Source organism: Mycetomoellerius zeteki, unplaced genomic scaffold, assembly GCF_001594055.1.
Source record: "Mycetomoellerius zeteki isolate Tzet28-1 unplaced genomic scaffold, Tzet1.0 scaffold426, whole genome shotgun sequence".
Taxonomy (NCBI): domain Eukaryota; kingdom Metazoa; phylum Arthropoda; class Insecta; order Hymenoptera; family Formicidae; genus Mycetomoellerius; species Mycetomoellerius zeteki.
Genome location: NW_017257421.1, coordinates 559,324 through 580,728, shown reverse-complemented (window position 1 = coordinate 580,728; position 21,405 = coordinate 559,324). Strand labels below are relative to the sequence as shown.

Sequence of the window (21,405 nt, the reverse complement as noted above, 5' to 3'; positions counted from 1 at the left end):
AAATCCTCGTTTGGCGGTATGTTCCTCAATTTTTCAGAAACTTTCCGCCGATATTAGATGCGTGCGAATACGGCCGAGTCGCTAAAAAGTTAACGACGGAACAAAACCATCGGACGAGTTAGAAGCGGAGGAGAGCGGAGAAGAGCGAAACACACACGAGTGTGAGCTCTGGCACACTTTAAAGTTGAAAACTAATACCGCAAGCCGACAGGGAGAAAGAAGTTAGATAAAAAAAGAGAAGGGCCAACGGGATGTTTTTTCACGTTAAAAAACATTGTAGAGTGAAACTGCACTGCACCGAGCGTGGAGGATAGACGAAAATTGGCGGTCGGTAGGTCGAGGGAAACGAGGAGGAAGGAAGAAAATATTTTGAAAAGAGGAAAAGAAATATGTATTTGCGAAAGCGTTCCCTTTATACCCCCTTCTGAAATAGGAAACAGGTCACACAGGACTTCGCACGCCCGCCGCAGGAACGGTCGCAGGCGAGCTGAGGAACACGAGAGCACCGTGAGCGAAACTGCATGCGTTCTCTTTTATTTACCGCTAACAGATTGCGCAATAGTGCCCGAGACATTTCTGGCATTTGATCTGATTACATCATGGTAGGTCCTCGGTGTTCGCTTTTGCATGGCCCTTGATCCCACCGCCCCATCTCCTTGGCTGCGCCAGTGTTATTCGGAGCATTTGACGACAGATCGGCTATTGATGTCCTGTCGACGCTTGTAAACGCCCTCGAGTCGCATGATCGCTTTATCGCGGAAAAACGTCCCCGGATGCGTTTCAATAATTCATTCCAATCCAGGATTTTCGTCTTCCCGGGACGCTTTTCCCACCGTTACCGATATATAACATCTCCGGTCTTCTGTTCCATATTTCTCGACACACACATTACCAAGTGATAGATAGTCGTCACGGATTGACGCGTGTTGTACGTCGCTCAGGTGCAACTCGATGAAATGACGTCCTTCCACCTAAATGCATCAGTTCGATCCGTGACGAGTTAACTTATCGACATGCGCGATTACGCCAAGGCAGATTAATGTCGCAGATGTGGATCAATGGGCACGAATGTTACTGACCTCGTTAATCTACTGCAGTGATTGAAATCTCTTTTTGAAACGTTATTTTCATTAATTTTTTATGTCTCCCTGTAATTTGATCATTTATCATGCGATGCAAAATATAATTTGTATGATATGATATCAGACAGTTCCTTTTTTTTGAGAAAAATTAAATGAAAGCTGCAACTACGTCAATTGCTAAAACGATGTCAAAATATTCGACCTATTCGAGAATACAGTTCTTAACATGAAATTGAAATCCATCTCTGTGTATTAACGATCACTTCTTTTTTATGGTAAGAATATTGACAACCAGTTTGGCGTTGCACGTTCCAGAGTGGCGATAATATTACCTATAGATAGAAAGAAATTCTCTTTGTGTTACGAGGTGTTTGAATAATTGCTTTTTATAGGTGCGAGATTTTATCGAATAATATATACCTATATATATATAAAGAGGAAAGAAAGAGATTACATTTTTTTAATTCAACTTTCTTTTATGCTTTATTCGATTTTACGTGTCGCATTGAAATGGTATACTCGTTCTCGAGAACTGATCATTATTGAATTAAAAATACAATTGTAATTATAATTAAAACTCTTCATTAAATGCGGAGTTATCATTTACGCGAAGCTATTTTCTTCATTCTTCACAAAGACTTCGCTGCTCTATTATAAATACTATTTGATTCAAGATGAATTTAGACTTCTGTTACTGTTTATTTCGTTACGCACGTTCTTTATGTTTCTTTCGAAACTTTATAATTAGAAAGACTTACTAACTAAAGAAGAAAAAGGAATAACTCTTTACATTACTCGCTGCTATAACGCGCGACGCTGTTTAATCGTATTTATTCTTCTTCTCTCCAGGAATACTCCGTACAATTAACATTTCGGGAACAATGGTTGGATGAGAGATTACGGTTTAATGACTTTGGAGGTACGTAAAGTTCATAATAGTATTTTATAACTGATTTTCAATTTGAAATTTCCACGCAATTCCGGTATCGATGTTTCGACGCTGATAAAAAGTCACGGTGCGATAAAATGGGAACAACAATAATATAACAGTCGTGCAATGCGTGTACAATGCCATGTCATATGAATACAAGAATAATAGTTTTAAAGGTGGGATGTATTCCCCGTAACTGGTATAGGTTGCAATATGGAAAAAATCAAAAAGTCCGATCAAAGTTCATCCTTCCTTTATTTTCCATAAATGCCAAAGTATCTTCATGCAGTAACATCACACAAACACGATATTTTGCGGTCAACGGGAAAAGTTCGGATGCACAAAGAGCGTTTTATACCTACACTTTTTTCATATTGCAATTATATCGCGCCGCAAAGGGCGAGTTGTAACATTTTATTCGCTCGCGCTGGTCGTTACGCAAATTTAATAGCGGCTATTTTTATCTCCCTTTTGCAAATTGCCGCTGATATTCGCGCTTTCTGCTTACTGAATGAACGCTAACGAGCGATACCGTATTCGTTAACGTACGCCTATTTTTCACGGGTGTACCCACTGTTCTCGTTGAACGTTGCAGGTAAACTTAAATATTTAACTCTGACGGAAGCTAGCCGCGTCTGGATGCCAGATTTGTTCTTCTCGAACGAGAAGGAGGGTCACTTTCACAACATCATTATGCCGAACGTATACATACGAATTTTCCCGGATGGCTCGGTTCTTTATAGCATACGGTGAGTACCAGCGTTATGAATATAATCGATGTACGGCGAATGCAGAGTCAGCTAATCAGCGAGATTGCGCAATTTTTCACGAAGAATTATTGATGTCTCTTCTTCTTTTTTTTTCTCCCCTCTGCGAACTACTGATCCAAATTACAATCGTTCAATACATAGACGGGAATTTATTACGCGTTACACTCGCATTTCATCCTCGTGATAATCAAATGTCGCAAAATTCGCTTCGTTAAAATACACATCGGAGATCTATATCTTGTGTACCGTGCCGAATGACGAAACACAAACGCGTTTGTGTAACCATTGCGAATTGGATTCTTACTTCCACAGAGAGACATTATATAAACCATCGTTATTTTTCTTCCCCTGACGCAGGATATCTTTGACGCTCTCGTGCCCCATGAATTTGAAACTGTATCCCCTGGATCGACAAACTTGCTCACTTCGTATGGCGAGTTGTAAGTAATTCCGACGACTCGGTAAACTTTGTTTTCCGTCCCATTTAGCTAGATTAACTCTCCGCAGTAAATATTTTTCCGTTAAACATTATCGAAGTTAATCATTCGTCCAATAATAACCGTCTTCGTCCGTCCCGATAGACGGATGGACGATGAACGATTTGGTCTTTCAATGGAAGGAAGGCGACCCCGTTCAAGTGGTTAAGAATTTACACCTACCCAGGTTCACCCTCGAGAAATTCCTCACGGACTACTGCAATAGCAAGACGAACACCGGTAAGTGGAGACTTGCGTTGAGAAGAAAAACATGATGAACTCATATAACGATTCTAACGATGAAATAAAACAAAAAAACAGGAGAGTACAGTTGCTTGAAAGTGGACCTGCTCTTCAAGAGAGAGTTCAGTTACTATCTCATTCAAATCTACATCCCATGCTGTATGCTCGTTATCGTGTCCTGGGTGTCTTTCTGGCTGGATCAGAGCGCCGTGCCTGCCCGGGTGTCACTAGGTACAAATTATTATCTAGGCACAAAGCGATGTTACAATTCAGAGTTACAATTCACGTAACAAGGAAAAAAAAGATTTATTAAAGTAACTAAAAACTTCACTGATTTAGCAAATCTACAGTAATATACGGATAGCTATTTTTCTATGTTAAATTGACAAAGTACAGCTGAATAAAATTAGCGATTATAGATAATCGTATTTGTTGTAACAGCACAGCAAATTTGTTAATACTACAAAAATAACTTTCTGTGTCGTAGGCTACGGAAGAAGCAGAAGAAATAGCTTTGCAGTTGTTATAAAATTCTTTAATTTGATTGTTCTCGCTCTTAGTTCTTCATTGAATCTAAATGTATGAATCAATCGTATTAAAGAATCTTCCAATACAGTTTGCAAAGTTTTTTCTGCTGAACGCAGCCATAAATAATCATAACGAAGAGCGAAACGTGATCGCCACGCGACAGAGATTAAAATAAATACACTAAAGTGTTTAAATTTATACCCAGAAATAAGAAAAATCAATATTACTATTAAAAGAACGAATAGAATTGCAGATATTGGTTGAATGTGAATGATTGAATTTATTTTTAAATCAGTTTTAACGTTAAATACGACGAGCTGCAATGCACACATTGAAATGAAATATTTAAAGGCTAGTTAATAATGTAACGATTAATGATCTTATAAAGAAAAAAAAAAAAGGGAAATACACTTTTATAGAAACTCGTCTGTTTTATTAATTTTTTTTACTAGCGTTTATTGAATCTTCTCACAAGATTAATAACAAAAATCTACAAAAAGTCTGTCGGTCTTCTCCCGTCCAGGCGTTACGACACTGCTGACAATGGCCACTCAGACATCGGGGATAAACGCCTCACTGCCACCGGTCTCCTACACGAAGGCTATCGACGTTTGGACAGGAGTGTGCTTGACCTTCGTGTTCGGTGCACTACTTGAATTCGCGCTGGTCAACTACGCGTCGCGTAGCGACATGCACAGCGACAACATAAAGAAGCAGTTTCCACAGAACGAGATGGAACATTCGTCGTCGATTGATCCGTCTTCGGAATTGCTCGAGCCGGATGGATCAACCAACTTCGCTATGGTTAGTATACCAACAAGGCATGACGTTCCTCGAGCATCTCCATGCACGCGCTCAAGATACTTCCGACATAGCTGCTTTCTTCTCTTCGAGCTTTTCCGGAAACTTTCGTTTTGGTTGACGAGGACGTGAACGTGTGTTGCGGCAACATCATAGCAACTCTAATTAAACAAGAGAAATCCTATTTCGGTCAAAGCGGATCTTAGTGCTCAAATATTTCTGCGTGAATTTATGTTACGTATCTGATTCTGATCGCTGAAATCTTTTTCGGTCTTGAAACGCAATCAAGAGCAGAACCAGAGTAGTAATATCACTTATTAAATTGACAAGCAATTTAATCATTTTTGATGCTAATAAGCATCTTATTAATAATCTAGACGTTAAAATCATAAATCTACGAAAAATTTGTTGCGAAAAATATTGCCTCAGCCGGGATAGCATATTTTTTTTTATTTATTATAAAGAATTGCAATTGAAAAATCTGAGTTTGTATGCACCAAAGGAAGAGATCAGGACCTGATCCATTTTTCTAGACGCTTCTTCTAGATGAAAATGAGATTCTTTTATGCAGCAAAAAGAAGAGGGTCGAGATTCTTTCGATTAGAATCGAAATAGTTTGAATTAAGGAGCCAAGAGTACGAGAAATTAATGGTTCAATACCACCCGAATTCTTTCAGAAGCCTCTGGTCCGACACCCGGAGGATTCCATGTCGATGGATAAATTGCAGCAGTGCGAAATACATATGCAACCACGGAAAAAAAACTGCTGCAGGTCGTGGCTGTCCAAGTTCCCGACGAGGTCCAAGCGCATCGACGTCATTTCACGGATCTTCTTCCCAATCGTATTCGCTTTCTTCAACCTCGCGTATTGGTCCACGTACCTGTTTCGGGAGGACGAGGGGCAAGAATAAATCTCGAGGGGAAGGCGCTCGGATCAACAAGGGAAGTGGCTCGCGGCCATCCTCAGCAACAACAGTTCCAACAGACACGACCGCCGCAACAACGTTCACGTCCTCGTCAACGACAACTGTATCATCAGCCTCATAATCGTCATCATCATCATCATCATCATCCTTCTCAGAATCACCATCATCATGATCCTCCCCGTCATCACAGTCATTTTTATATACAGCAACAGCAGACTCATGGCAGCAATCCGTCGATGACACAACATCATTCGCTGCCGCGTACGTATCAGCAGGACCATCATCATCAGCAGCAGCACCACCACCATCATCAGTTACATCGTCATCAGCGTTATCATCCGAATCGTTCGCCATCGCCGACTTTCTCGCTGCTGAACGACGAAGATTGCGTCGCCGGCCGATGTTCGCCGATGAAGGCACCGCGACATCACTCGCGTAGAAGCTCGGCGAGGTCGTCGCCGTCGCGATGGCCTTCGCCAGCCTCCTCAGCGTCGCCTCTGGGCACGCCGTTGCGCGCCGCAACACCTTCGCCGCCGATCGCGATACCGATTTCGTCCACGACACCGCTGCCCATGTCGGCTACGGTGTCGTCGAAAACGCGCTACTGGCTGAGGAAATTGCTTTTATGTGGATATCCGGATGATGCCCGAGGCAGCGCGAGAATCGACTACATTGCGCGCTATGCCTTCCCATTCATGTTCATTCTTTTCAACGTCTTGTACTGGTGTATTTATACGGGTCATGGAGGCGACAACGTCAGTGCAGAAAAGTGAAGAAGGAAAGCGTATACAGAATTATGTGTACGAAACCAAGCCGAGTGCGATCCGTCAAGTCGGATAAATCCTCGAAGAAACACCGAAGCAAACTTTTTACGAGCTCCGATCGTAAGATGATACATTATTAACACCAACGATATTGCAAATCAAACTGCAGTTTGCTCGACGAGGACCGACCGGAGGCACTTCGACGTGGAGATAAATCTTCATTGTTCGCGCCTGAAACGGAAATATTCCAGGACGAGGATCATCTAAGGGGCGAGGATGTTAGCGACGTTCAGTACACATCTCGGGACGGTCGAAATGATGAGGACGATGAAATATAACATCTTAATTGCGTATTACATCTCATACACAAAACACATACACACATACACATATATGTTCGCGCACACAGACATATACACGTATGCATGCATGTATGTACCATCGTAATCGATGATCTGTTCGGAAGACCGCGTGCCACAGACTGAATTGAAAGCGTAGAGGGCCCTGTATAGCCACGGCCTGTTAACAATGAAAGAAAAAAAGATGCATAAAGTTTATAAGTATAAATATATCTACGTTGCGCGAGATCGCGCACTGTTGGACCGCGGACGCGTCCGTCATTGCGAAATTAACGGACAGTTCGTCGGATCCAGTAAATATTACCGTAAGATGAGATAACGGTGAGATAACACACGGCACGTCGAGACAACGTGGTTCGCTTCAGTTTTCCACGTGAAACGACAATTGTCTCAACACGAGGATGAACGGCGCGTTTAGACAAGATGTTTCATTGAGTTTCAAGAATACGAAATGATCGGCGTTGACTCGCTACGTCGTGTGTTATCCCTCCTCAAGCCTGTATAAGGTGCACACGAGGATCGGCTGCGGAATGTTCGACGCTAGAAAAAGAATATTGAAAGCTATGTATCTAGAAAGGTGTTGAACGTTCGATGATCTTTCGGGTGTATAGAACAACCTGTTGGTATCTGGCAGGTTTATCAATCCTAGCGGTACCAAGTGACGCAGACCGAAGCCAAAAGCTCGTGTTTGAATCATCATATTTTTTTATTTACCCTATATATAATTTAAAAGGACAGTGTTAGGTAGCTGTCGCGGAGATTAGAGAGGCAAAAGGACGTCACGTTGTAATTTAATTATGTCGGTGGATTTTAGAGAAGTATCCCCCTGCTCTTCTACCATTGATAATATACCATCAGATGTCTTATTGGTATCGCTAGGCTCAGTCCTTATCCGGGCAGCCGTTCTTTTTGCGAAGAAAATGAGCCAATGCTCGTCGAAACATTTATTTAATGCAAATTATCGGCAAATTTATCTCCAAATTCGTTTAAAGTTTCGAGTCTTCAAAAGTACAGATGTAACGATCATGACGTAAAGAATTGCGCGTCTGCTCTGTGTCAAAAATCAGGGGATTTGAATTTCCCTAGAACACATATCAAATGATCTTATTTGATCGCTACTTCTCGGAAGTCAATGGCAAGCCAAGAATATCCTTGCCAATGGTAAATTTATTTTTAAAATAGTTAAAATAGTCAATGTTATATTTTAAATTTAATGTAGCAAAAAATCTGCGACGCTAAATATAATGAACCTTCTTCTTCCTCTTAGGCTTCTGGCCTGTGTTACATCTCTCTCATATGTTTGTGGTACGCATGTTGATTATTCAATTGCCACAAGTATGCGGGATCTACAGTTTTAATAACGAATCTGTAATTATCTAAAATTAGAACATTATCTAAAATTAATTTAGATGATTATGGATTCATCATATTTAACGCCGCAGATTCTTTTACCACTGGAAGGTGTTTTAAATGGTTTGTCATTGCTTTCTGAAAAATAACGATCAAATAAAATCATCTGATGGGTTCTGGCTGGATTTGAATCCTTTGGAATGGAGAACAGGTTTACGCCACTACGGCCACACTTGCATTTCTGAAGATTCGAAGCTTTTGAAACAAATTTAAAAGGAAACAGTTAGCGAACAAAGGAGATAAATTCGGCGCAGTTTTCTCGCGAGGATGATCTGACAGCCCGGATGAAGATTGACGCAAAACGCGGATGCGAGCCGAGAGCGATCGCAGGCTCGCGATACGAAGTATCGGCGAAGCGGTCGCGTCGCACGCATACCACGTTCAACATATTTCCTGTTTCCGCTGCCCCGGGTCGATGTGTTCGCTCAGGGAGGATTCCCGGCGATGCGGCACGGGGCTGTCCCACGTATATTGCTCAGAAGAGATCGGCGACGCCGCGCCTGGAAACCAATCCGTCGACCTGTCCGTCGAAAGAGCTGCGGTGTCGTCGACCTCACGGATGGAACGAGGAGACGACGAAGACACGCAGAACGTGCTCATAAAGAGAGAAAAAAAAGAGAAAAACGAAAAAAGCAAAAAAAAAAGAAGTGCGGACGATTTTATTTTTTGAAACACGACGAGAGACGCTACCCTCAAGCGAGAGACAACACAGCGCGTTTGCCGGCGTTGACGACGGCAAAATTCGACGAAAGCACACCCCTGTTTCGCGTCTGGTGGTGGATAACGAAGAGAGAGGGGTGCGCGTATATCAAAGGCAAATGGTGCGTTGTGCCTTCAATTTCGAATCTGGAAAATCTGGAGAGTAACTTCGGCCTCTGAATGCGAGGTGTTCGCGACGGGGTGAGTTTCGTCGTTGCGCGATGTGCCCGATCGCACCCCCGTTCTTCCCTGTACATCGTCGTATCTTTCTTTTACTTCGTGCAACCGATAGCATAGCGCGTGCGTAAGAAGCGAGATCTGATCGGCGGGTTCGACAATATCCGCCCGCGACATCGGCAAGTATCTCACGCTTCCGTAAGACTACATGTTGTACCTAGGAATGTGCGAATAAGTCACTTTTTCTTTTTATAAAAAAAAATTATGAGATTCCATCAGGCCGATGCGATTTCGTTGAACTGACATCCGATATTCGTCTTCATAGATAGTGAAAAGTGAATTTATCTCCGTGTACAACAAGCTTTCCTGGTTCTATGAAGCGCGATAGGAACGCAACGCGTCCTCACATGAAAGATTAATCGTAAATGCAGATATATAAATGTCATACATGGTGATTGTGTTTCTCTTATAACGAATTGTCGACTTGAAAAATATTAAAGGTATAGGGGATATTAAGGCTGTGTTCCAAAATTTACTGCCAGTACTGAAAATCCATAGTTTATGTCATATGCACTATAGATTTTCAATACTGGCAGTAAATTTTGAAACACAGCCTAAGATGTGACGGTAACGAGTTTATGTTACGTTACAATTCACATGCGAGATTATTCGAGTATCGTTTAGACAAATTTCTTTAAATTCTTAAGGGACAAAAACCGAGTCATTAGCGAGCGAAAATTATTTTTTATTCGAATAATCCTAATCGAGATACAATCACACGGATCTGTGTTTTTCTTTAACTTCTGTGTGAGAAGACTATTTTTTCACTAAAGAGTAGTAGCACACCTCGATGGTGCCGATTATCATTTTCCTAGAAATTCAACATTGGTAAAAATTAAACAATTGGATAAAATTAAACAAGTGCACATTGTAATCTCTCGACTCGTAACGTCATCAAGTTCTCCACCTCTCGCTTCGAGCAATCCCAGCACGAAAAGAGAGCTGACGCAGTGTAGATTCGGATGTATACATAGAATCGGGAATGATTCATTGATGCCAGTTGCGCGTAAAGTATCCAAACCAATCGTAATCCAAATAGACGAAAACAATAAAAATAACTGTGCAGTATTATCACGTGATGTTAGCAATAATCGGAAGAAACTCTAATCTTCAGTCTATGTTGATTGTTTCATGTATTAATAATAACAATGAACCTTATTTAACAGGAAAATGTGAGAAACGAAGATGACCATCGTCCCGTCTATCTATACTATGCGTTTACAATCAGATTATATAATAAATTTACAGAATAGTCGGATCGTAGACGAATAGTATAGATGGACGAGACAATCATCCATCAGACAGTCATCTTCGTTTCTCATTTTCGTGTTGATTCACTGTATTCTACTCCGTGCCTATCTGTATCGTGTCTACGTGTGTGTGATTTGGATACAGTACGCGTAGACACGTCGTGGTTTTCGCGTAAACACCCGGTATTACCGGCTTCCGCGCGAAACCTCCGAGGGTGGGCGCGACACCCTGTATATTTAGAGATGCTCTCTGTATGTGTCTACGTCAGAGGTTTAAAGGGACACAAAGCCAGTATTTGCGAAATGATTATACGTAGAGATCAGCGATAGAAATCGCGGATCTCTCCTGCGCCTCGTCGGTTGTACTATAAGTAAATCGCGGTGCGTAAAGGTGTGTTAAACGAGTCTCTCATATCCGCGCACAGGTGTCTGTACAGCGAAGTTCATTCGAGGCTTGGCATCACACGGTCTGAATTAACAAACTTAAATACCCATATAGGGTCGCCAGTAGTTACAATGAAACCAAAGCTTAGCCAACGCTATGACTGTCGACTGACAGAACCAAGGTTCTGTCAACCAGTACTGGGTCGTCACTGGCAAATGACTGGCTGTCAAATGACGACCAAAGTTCTGTCAGCCAGTACTGGGCCCAAATCATCATCCAGTACTTAGCCAGTAACGGCCCAGCACTGGGCCGATTGTAAGACCCTATATGGGTAGCTGCGAATTCTCAGGACTACCAAAGATCGTTAATAGGATGATTCGTGCGAAATCTTCTTTCGCGGCATTTTTGAAAAGAAAAAGACAATTTCAACAAATATGTCATTTTTCGGGATATTTCGCTTTGTTTCCACTCATGCGAGGAGAAAACGATCGAGAGATTATATCACTTTGCGCATAAAATCATGGGATCTCTTTGACACACCACAAGCAGCTGTAACGAGCGAGGAGAAACATCTTTCTCCGAGAGTCTTTTTCCTTTTTGAGTTAAGCTTGACTTGCGTTACATGGTTTATGTTAAAAAAAAAAAAGGGGGATTGAACTCGATTTGCATGTTTGATTTGTAATCGAGAACTACTTCCAACGCGTTATCTCGTCTCCCATTATCAATTCGCTTCCCCTCTTCAAGAAACCGTTGCTCCATAGAGTCTTAAAGACAAGACGACTATTTTAGTGACTGCGGACAATTGACTGACATTTAATTATAGATTCCATCGAACTTCCTGCACGCACGCGCAGGCACACGTCTCACCGACAGACGCATATCCTCCTCGGTTTGCTAACATCGTAATGCTGAAGAAAAGGGATGAAATCTGGAATAGAGACCGGAAGTATTATACGTAATATTCACTGAGGAGGATACGGTGACCGGAAGTTAAGGACGACCGTGTAAAATTTTCATCCTCAACCTCCCACTTATCACTTGCTTGCTTGGAGTCACTTTGGTCCAGGCAAGATCGATCCGCACACCGAAAAACACAAGTGTCTCACCATAAACACACGTACACACGACCTAATACACATACATATGAATATATGACCTTCGCACGCACACAAAGTATCCTGTTGTATTGCGAACATAATTATAAGCGCGCCATAGCTCTCTCTCTCCCACGTCCGAAAAGACACCTAAAAAGGTTTTAAATGTTATTGTTATATGCGTATGTTGTAATATATGTGAACGAAGCATGCTGAGCCCTGTAAAAAAAAATAAATCCCTCCTTTACCCCCCCCCCCTTCCCCCAATTCATGCGAGGAGCTTGTTACACGCGTGTTGCACACACGTACAAATATCCATGTATGTTCCGCAAGCAAATTGCATTATCCGTGACACGTTGTTGTATCGCGAGGCTACAGTCCGATGGAAAAATCGTACTTCGATGTTAACATTACGATTAGAACATCGGTGGTGTATGTCGTTTTCTTACAATCACGAACGGACAGCGAGCGGATCTGCGAGCAGTCTCGGCCAAGAAGCACGGCGCACCTTTCGAATATGAATCGTCCAGCATTCTGAAATCGACAGGCACAGTAAATTTTTTATGTCGAATTATAATAAATTTAAGTGAAATATACGATGGCTGATAAAATACCTTGGAAATTTACTGTGTCTTTTAATTGTGATAATTCGAAGGTGCAGTCCGAAGTTTCGGTCGACGCTGCGCAGGATATCCTCGTAATCGCGATCGAGTCGTTCGACGTCGATCACCTCTTTCCCCGTCTCGATTAATCCTTTAAAAATCGCGCTCGCCCGGGATAAGTATCGACGAGCGGATATTGTACGTTGTCCACAATAATTGTAAAGATTGTGTCCTCCCCGGCGAAAGCGGTGGAACAATCGCGACTCGAGCGAGCACGCGTCTCGAGAACATAAGAAAGATATTGCATGTTTGTGATTCGTGAATGCATTTAAGCGCACGATATTCCAAGATGTGTAACATAATAAATTTGTATCGTGGCACATAGTCCGATAAAAAAAAAGAAGAGAAGGAATCTTCCCACGTGAACTTATTAGATCGTCAATTACACCGTCAAATACACCTTATATATTGGTCGAGTATTAATTATTCCTGTCGTCAAATACCACGTGGCTGCAAAGAATCGGCCATCCGCAAAGCGAAACGAACGAGATTAACGCACGGAGAACACCGGGTTGAGAGAATAAATGGAATTCGGTATTCTAAAATTATCATAAGATCTTTAAGTATTACCACCTGTAATTAAGATAAAAATTAAATTAAACAGAACACAGGCGAAAAACCGACCCTAAACGTGAGTCACTTTGGTTGTCATTCTCCTAAAGATTTTAGCGATGATAATCGAAGCATGCGACCATAAGTTTTTCATTTTCTTTTATATCAACGACTTGTTCTTTTGTCAAATCAGTGATGCATATAATTCAGATATCATCGCCAAGCTCATTACAGGTAAGTGATTATTGATGCAACATAATTATTAAAACAGTCGAGCAAATCCTACAGAATGCACGTAAGATATTAAAATAGGAAATATAATGTAGACACTTACGAATTTATTTATCACGTTGTTGAAATACTGTACATCAAGTGTTATTATCGTTTGTTATAATTGCCTAAATACAGACGGACGAATTACAAATAAGCGCGTACTAGACATATAGTATAATTTATTATAATCTACAAATATACGTACTAATTAAACACTGTTATACACTGGAAGTTTAATTCGCATAATAATTAGATTTATACATCATTCGTTCACGTCAATCTAATTCTTTTTTACTACCGGATGAGAGCGTGTAAGGATTAACGTGAGAATAAGCATTATAAAAATGTATAAAGAGTCGTTTGCTATAATAGATTTGCCTAATCTATAAATTGGTGTATATTGATAATATTTAAAAAGGAAGAAATTAGATGCAGCATGGGGATGCAAAAGGAAGTAAAAGATATGATAACACATTCCACCATTCTATCACTAGCAAATACATAATAAAATCTTTGCTCGAGTACACTTCAGTATTGTGTACTCACGTTAAAAGTTTTTCTTATATAAGACAGCGACGGTCAGCGTTATTGAAGCTGACATTAAAAATTCGTGTATATATGGTCAGCAAACTATTGATTATGTCATCGCACTGATTATATCGTCAATAAAAATCAGGCTGCCGAATTCAGCGGAACACGAGGTGCAGATTGAAAGCTGCTGTACGCAAGAAGTTTGATGATCTATATAGTAGTGTATAATAGTAGTGCGTCCACCAAATTCGACATTGAAGTGTCGTTTCTCGCGAATAGCGAATGTCTCGTTGAAACAGTCTCGTTCATTACAACCGTTTCTTTCGAAAATAAAAAAAAGAAAAATTACCTGCGTTGTAACACACACATTCTTTATCCACCGCTGGAAGATCATCTCTCGCTACTCCAATAACTTTTGCCGATAACTTCTGAGGAGAAATGATTTCTTGTTAGTATCAGTTGATCCGCGGAATCAACAGTTCTGCGGATAATACAGCGATTTACCGTTACGATTGCTGACGGGACTACGACTCCGCGAGTAACTACGCGAGTAGCTTCGTCGACTGCTGCGGCCGTTGCGTTCTCTACTGTAACTTCGACTTCTGCTTCGCGAATAGCTGCGTTCTTTTCCGTTACGACCGCCACCGCCTCCACCTCCACCGCCTCGTGATCGCCATCGATTTCTTCCACCTGCCAATGCCGATTCAAATGATCTTTACACGAATAAACTTTACGCAGTAAACATTTCTTCCAGAAATTGTTTCAGAAATACCTCTGTTTCTGCCATAGCCGCCAGCTTTACTGTCGGCGAGCTCCAGTAGCTTCGGATTTATCACTTGATTCGCTTCCTTCAACACTTGTATCAGATCGTTAGCCTTGTTGGCATTGTTAGGCGTGAAGAAGGTGTACGCCGTGCCGGTCTTCTGTCGGCGGCCGGTACGACCGATACGGTGAACGTAATCCTCGGAACAGGAGGGGTAGTCAAAATTGATGACAAACTTGACGTCTTCAACGTCTGAAATTAAGAGTTGGCATTAGATCTGGATCTTTGTAGAGTTCTAGCGTCAAGGACAGACATGGGTTAAGAAAGTAGTAGTGTGTCGCAAGGATTGTGAAACATCGCGAGTCGAGTATGAATAGAATATCAAATGGTATATTGCAGTAAATTATAATGTTCAGTACGTTCATCGAGAAGCTAATAATTCGAAATATCGCGTTGCTCCTCTTTTTGTATTAACAATTAACAAAAAAGTACTCGATATAAAGAATTCTATTAAAAAGCAATTTCTTGTATAAATTATGTAATATTCTTTTTTATCTTTTAACAAGTGATAGGTTCTACACAAGAACAAGAAATAAAAACAAATCGTTATATACTGAGAACGATCCTGATCTTTCTCCCCTAAATATCGTGATGGCGAATATTCTTATTTTATTACATTTAAGAAATAGAAAATAAAAAATGTGTTTAAAGTCTTTCTACATATGGACGACCGGTAATTAGTAAAAAGACCAGAATCGTTGCATAACAAGTTCATATGATGATATAATAATCAATATGATAAAATACGACTGATGTATGACTGATGTAGTTACCACAAGGACTAGAAGGAAAAAGGATGAGAAATGCATACTGTTTAAAATGATAGTTTGTGAATATATGCATTTATACACGTATATATACATATACATATACAAACGGCAAATTTAACTTAATTTTGACAACCTCTATTCACAGTAATCCACAAGTTAGTAATAATTATACGAAAGAGACAAAATATGTATACATATATGATTTATATATACGCGTATACAGATTTATGTATGATGTATATGTATGTGTGTGTCTGTGTATGTGTATGTATGTGTATTTATGTATATGTCAATTAATCAAATTTTAACTATGTAATACTAAAATATTAGGCAGTGGGCGAGTGTTTCGCTAGCAACGTACGGGCAGGGCCTGGCTATTTGCGCTCGCTCCAGCTACTGCCTCCGCCACTCTGTCGCTACAGGCGCAGGGCGCAGGGCGCGCTAAGAGAGGCTCTGGCATATCTGCTATCACATGCCACCGCCTCAACGGACCAACGTTGTTGGTTGTCTGATTAGCTTGAGCGTGCCAGCGCAGGGGACTCTATTCTGGCAACAACGACCTGGCCAGCCAGCCCGGATGGCGTACAGCGCAGCGCAGTAGGACTGATATCCAGTATGTAGGTAGGTAGGTAAAGTAGTAGTAGTAGTAGTAGAAGTAGTAGTAGTAGTAGATGCCGATTTGGCCCGGACTTGGCCCTTCACACGCGATTGACGGACGGACGAATAGAGGCACGGCGTCGCGGCCAGCGCAGACAATGCAAACCAGTGCACCACCGAACAAAGAGCGGCGGCGGGCACCCCCGACATGCTTTGCATTACCCAGCGTGGGCCTGCGCGCAATGTGCCTCTGCAATACAAACAAAGATCCAACCGCGTTAGCTGTATAGTTACTTCCAACCATCCTCCTGTTTCAATATGCTTTTTTTTGCTTTCTTTTGCCCTATTCCTTTCCTACATTCTCTTGCTGACTTTAAACTTACAGCGCGTTAAAATTGTAATGTCCCGTTTTGTAGAAAGAGATCTAAACTTGTATGGTGCAATCGATAACGTTGCAAATAATGTACTCAACAAATGAAATATAAATTAAACTAAGCCAAGGTTAATTCTTATACAACAAAACTTGGACAGAAACGTTTGGTTTCTGTTATTCACGGCATATATATGAAATCTGATCTAATGTCATTAGGTATATAAGATTAACTTTCGTCATGTACTCCAACTTCATATGGCATAAAATTATACTTCTTAAGATCATTACGATTTAAGAAATGTTTGTATGCAAACTACTTGTATCTTTCAGCTTTTAACGGAACATTACATTGCAGTCAAGATTTGTTAAATTTTCGGTTAGAATAGAGCATTGTAAAAAACAGAAAAAAAATTTGATAATTTTGGGGAAAAATTAATACCGTGAATATTAACCAGTTTGTTTTCCGTGTTGCAGGAAAAATTGACTCATAATACACGACATCGTTGCGTTGAATAATCGAAAAATTCGAATGACTCACCAAGGCCACGTGCAGCAACGTCTGTAGCAACAAGGATTGGTGCTTTGCCTGATCTGAAATCTACAATTCAGATATGATTATATACCTGTACGCTTATGTATCGTTAAATTTTGTATAATTAGAAAAAATTCTTAGTAAAAAAATATTTAATTTTTGTAATACCTTGTAAAACCCAATCTCGTTCTTGCTGTGTCTTGTCGCCGTGAATACAAACCGCTGGCCATCCATCGCGTTTCATTTTTCTCGTAATCTCGTCCACTCTACGCTTTGTTTCGATAAACACTATGGTCTTATTCTCATTTTCTGCCATTATCTCTTTCAATAGAGTACTTAATCTATAAAAATGTGGCATATAGCTGTTTCTATAGTAGTGACAGACTAATTCTGTAGTTAACTGCTAATTATTGTTAACAACGGCTAGGAATAATTAAATAAGCCAGAATCACTCGAAACTCTTATACTCACTTATTCTCTTTTTCATAGTCCTGACATACATCAATTATTTGCAATATATTATGATTTGCTGAAAGTTGTAATGAACCAACATTGATTTGAGCATAATCTTTAAGAAAATCTTCGGCTAAATTTTTTACTTCTTTAGGCCACGTAGCTGACCACATTAATGTTTGCCTGTCTGGTCTAATTTGTTCTATGATTTTTCTGATTTGTGGCTCAAATCCCATATCCAACATCCTGTCAGCTTCATCTAATACCAAATATGTACATCTTTTCAGATTTGTCTTGCCGGACTCAAGAAAATCCAGTAGTCTACCAGGTGTAGCTATGACTATTTCTACACCTCCATCCAGATCTCTGGCTTGAGCACCTTTCGGCGCTCCACCGTACAGGCAAGTGTTCCTAATGCCCGATGAATGACCGAAATCATCAGCGACTTGCTGAATCTGTTGGGCAAGCTCTCGCGTAGGCGCCAATACTAAAGCAATAGGTCCATCTTTACGACTTAATTTCGGCTGGCTGTTGATGTGAACTATCGCAGGCAGTATATAAGATAACGTTTTCCCAGATCCTGTAGATGCAATGCCTACCATGTCCCGTCCACTTAGTGCGATCGGCCATCCTTGTGCTTGGATCGATGTAGGTTCACTGAAACCTTGTCTTCTACAAGTCAAAACATAAACAGCTTACAATTATAATTATAAATTATAAGATTGATAAATAGAGATAGCTTAAAATTATGATTATAAATTATAAGATGGATAAATAGAGATAGTTTAGAATTGTAATTATAAATTATTAGCTAAATGAAGATACGTATATAGCGTTTCCGAGTGGAGTGGGTTTGAACCCGACCCGGTTCGGTTAACCCATGTTTGACCTGAAAGTATCATAATCTCGTCCAATCAGAAATCAAAGTAAAGCATGTGACGTAATCGATCCGACCCAGATTAGATTCAAACCCACTCCATTCAAAAACGCTATTAGAATCTTGATCATAAATTATAAGATGGAAATAGCTTATTGTTAGAATCATGATCCTAAATTTTAATATAAATAAATGGAGATAACTTAGACTTATCAACACAAATTATAAAATATCAAAACTTATCTTTCATAACATTCATTACTTACTTGATCTCTCTTAGAACATAATCTGGGAAACCTGCCTCGTCGAAGTCAAAAACAGGATTCGGAATGTTTTTGCCTCTAAGAGTGATTTCTTTTTCGACCCTGTATTGTTCCACGATCCGAGGATCCCGATTTTGCACCGCGTTGTGAGGAATATAGAAATCCTTCTTGAAGGGCTCGAGTCGGTTGAGATCCCATCGTGGTTTCCTCAGATTCGCGCCTGGTTGTCCACGACTGTTGCGACTACTGGAGGGTCTGTCGCGTCCACCGCTGCCGCCCCAGCTCCTCCTGTCACGCGGTGACCTACTCCGCGAACGAGTGCGTGACCTGCGTCGTCTGTCCCTTTCACGACTACGACTGAAATAAGTTGCACATATGATTAGATATTGAAATTCCAATTCATGTCATTTAGAGAAATCATAGTATAATATAAAATATATACTATATAATATTTATAATATATTTTATATAAATACATATATAAAATATATAATATTTTTATACACAAAGTAAGAAAAATTCATTTCATCAAAGAATCAATGCATTCATTCATAACTCATATCTATAGATTATATACATCAAATATAATCATTATACAGAACGTTTGTATTACATAAGAAATTACAGAAATACCGAAGAAAATTTTTATTTTTGTGACAGAAAGGCAAGCCTTTGACGCTGCAAGTGGTTTCCATCGATGGATATAATAGACCAACAATCCATTCACTCCATTTCGTGTATACCGATGTCGGTGTCACTTACCTCCTGTAGCGGCCCATATTTACACTTTTCGCGTAAACGACCCCGTTTATTTATTGTTAAATAACGTCACTTGAGAACGAACGGCCCGCGGTAGCTTACATACGGAACGTCAGAACAACGCGAGTCCAAACCGAATCCGAATCAGAGTGACGCACAGAGGAAAAAAAAAGTGGCGCCATTGAAGTAGGAATGATGTAGACACGCCAGTGCACATTCTCTTCTTACGTATCATTCGTAATTAATTAAAATCATTAAAACTATATGTTCGTGCGATTTGACAAAAAAAAAGCCGAGAAAAATTCTCTACGGAGCTAATTCTCCGATTATGATTGTTTGAAGAATTGTTTTTTTCAATATCACGCCATTTGTGGCTTACCTACAGTTGGATATCTATGTATTTGATTTCTAGTTTTATATCACAAAGGAACTTCATTCGTCCGATTGTTTTTCCTTGAAGTCCCCGCTGAGTCACTTGATAGATTTTGTTTATTTTTATACATCTAAATGACATAACGATTTCTATTTTTTTCAATAATTGCAATATCCATTGTACCTACAGAAAAAACAAAACATTTATTCAGACATTTCACGGCTAGAACTCGGCTAGACTTCATGGCTAGAACTCGGCTAGACTTCATGGCTAGAACTCGGGATCCGAATTCTCGGACCGAAAAATGCCTAGTTTTTCCGTAAAAACTACAGGCTACACATTCTTGGATCCAAGACCTCAGACAGAATTCTAGCACCGTAGACAGAGTTTAAAAGGGGTCAATAAATAAGCTAATTTACTAAAACAGATCCTTAGGTTTATTCGTACTTTTTGTACTCATTAGACCTGTTAGGCCGGAATCAGACTACGTATTGAAGGTGGAAATTGAAGATTGAAGATTAAAATTTGACCAGTGAGGACAAAAGAATTTTAGCTCTTATTGTTTTGATTGGTCAAATTTCAATCTTTCAATCTTCAATTTCAATCTTCAATGCCTAATCTGATTCCGGCCTGATTCCGGCCTTAGCGTCGCTTGTATTTTTGGGCACTCAGGATCCTCGTAGTTCACTTTCTCTTTTTTCAACAGCCGAATATACATATTCATCTTGTTTTAAGTGCAAAGATTTTGGAGGATTCAAACAACACGGATAGACCTCTTGATTACGTTTACTTCTGCTGCACGGAAAGCGTTGCTGCGTTTTGTGTATGTACAGAGCCATAGGTCCGGGCTGCGTTCTGTAACTTACTGCCAGTACTGACAGCATGACGTCACTCTAGTGTGCTAAAATAAGCGTTCCATTTTCGCAAATATACTGTCAGTGTACAGTGAAATGATAGTAATGCGTGGTCTACAATGGGCAGTAGCAGTAGTGGATTAAGAAGTTGGCGTAGAAATCAACCAATCATAATCGAATGTAAGGAGAATAATCAACCATGATTGATCGATTTTTACGCCTACTTTTTAATCCACTACTGCTACTGCCCATTGTAGACCACGCAATACATAACTAATAAGTAATTTTTAACGTAAACTGTATTTCATAACATATAGATAAGTGTAAAATTCCATTTTTACCTTGTAATGCTTCCTGAACATCTTCTTATGAGCATCTGGTTTAATATCGATTCAAATTGTTTATTATTTTAACCATCTAACAGGTTACCTTGTCTTTCACTATTTTGTACTATACTGCTACATCTTTCCAACCGTAGTAGTCGTAGGAAGTGACGATAAAATCTACGTCATTATTCCATTGCAGTGCTTATCGTAGCTTAGGCCGGAATCAGACTAGGCATTAAAGATTGAGATTGAAGATTGAAAGATTGAAATTTGACCAATAAAAACAATAAGAGCTAAAATTCCTTTGTCCTCACTGGTCAAATTTCAATCTTCAATCTTCGATCTCAATCTTCAATGCGTAGTCTGATTCCGGCCTTATGCCCATGTCACACTACGCATTGGTGATTGAGGATTGCGAATTAAGGATTAGAA

General features: G+C 40.1%; 2 protein-coding genes across 13 annotated transcripts in view; one reads left to right on the top strand and one right to left on the bottom strand.

Moving 5' to 3' along the window:
* GluClalpha (glycine receptor alpha 1) overlaps positions 1–8,910 on the top strand; it is an 84,052-nt gene extending 75,142 nt beyond the window's left edge. For 8 of the 11 annotated variants that reach the window (XM_018454112.1, XM_018454110.1, XM_018454109.1 and 5 more), the window contains 7 exons: positions 1,932–2,001; positions 2,609–2,762; positions 3,141–3,223; positions 3,365–3,499; positions 3,581–3,733; positions 4,554–4,834; positions 5,964–8,910. In XM_018454112.1, coding sequence (XP_018309614.1) covers positions 1,932–2,001; positions 2,609–2,762; positions 3,141–3,223; positions 3,365–3,499; positions 3,581–3,733; positions 4,554–4,834; positions 5,964–6,530 — 1,443 coding nt within the window. In that variant the 3' untranslated portion in view covers positions 6,531–8,910. Of the gene's footprint in view, positions 1–1,931; positions 2,002–2,608; positions 2,763–3,140; positions 3,224–3,364; positions 3,500–3,580; positions 3,734–4,553; positions 4,835–5,508; positions 5,826–5,963 lie in introns of those variants that run through there. The other 3 variants (XM_018454115.1, XM_018454117.1, XM_018454118.1) reach the window with 2 other exon arrangements.
* A 4,606-nt stretch (positions 8,911–13,516) lies between these two features.
* LOC108726551 (probable ATP-dependent RNA helicase DDX17) lies at positions 13,517–19,745 on the bottom strand. Of its 2 annotated transcripts, none has more exons than XM_018454200.1 (8): positions 19,424–19,745; positions 18,665–19,018; positions 17,540–18,193; positions 17,237–17,409; positions 17,075–17,134; positions 14,746–14,988; positions 14,478–14,663; positions 13,517–14,398 (listed from the first exon to the last, which is right to left on the bottom strand). In XM_018454200.1, the coding sequence occupies exons 1-8, from the start codon at positions 19,438–19,440 to the stop codon at positions 14,364–14,366; spliced, it is 1,722 nt and encodes a 573-aa protein (XP_018309702.1). In that variant the 5' UTR covers positions 19,441–19,745; the 3' UTR covers positions 13,517–14,363. The 2 variants fall into 2 exon arrangements, with proteins under 2 accessions (XP_018309702.1, XP_018309701.1); XM_018454199.1 differs by having other exon boundaries at positions 13,517–14,401; positions 19,424–19,740.
* Positions 19,746–21,405: the final 1,660 nt, after the last annotated feature.

Coding starts and splice junctions, on each gene's coding strand:
- LOC108726551 (XM_018454199.1), bottom strand. Junction 18,194..18,664: donor TATGTTCTAAGAGAGATCAA/GTAAGTAATGAA, acceptor TTTGACTTGTAG/AAGACAAGGTTTCAGTGAAC. Junction 17,410..17,539: donor GACTATGAAAAAGAGAATAA/GTGAGTATAAGA, acceptor ACATTTTTATAG/ATTAAGTACTCTATTGAAAG.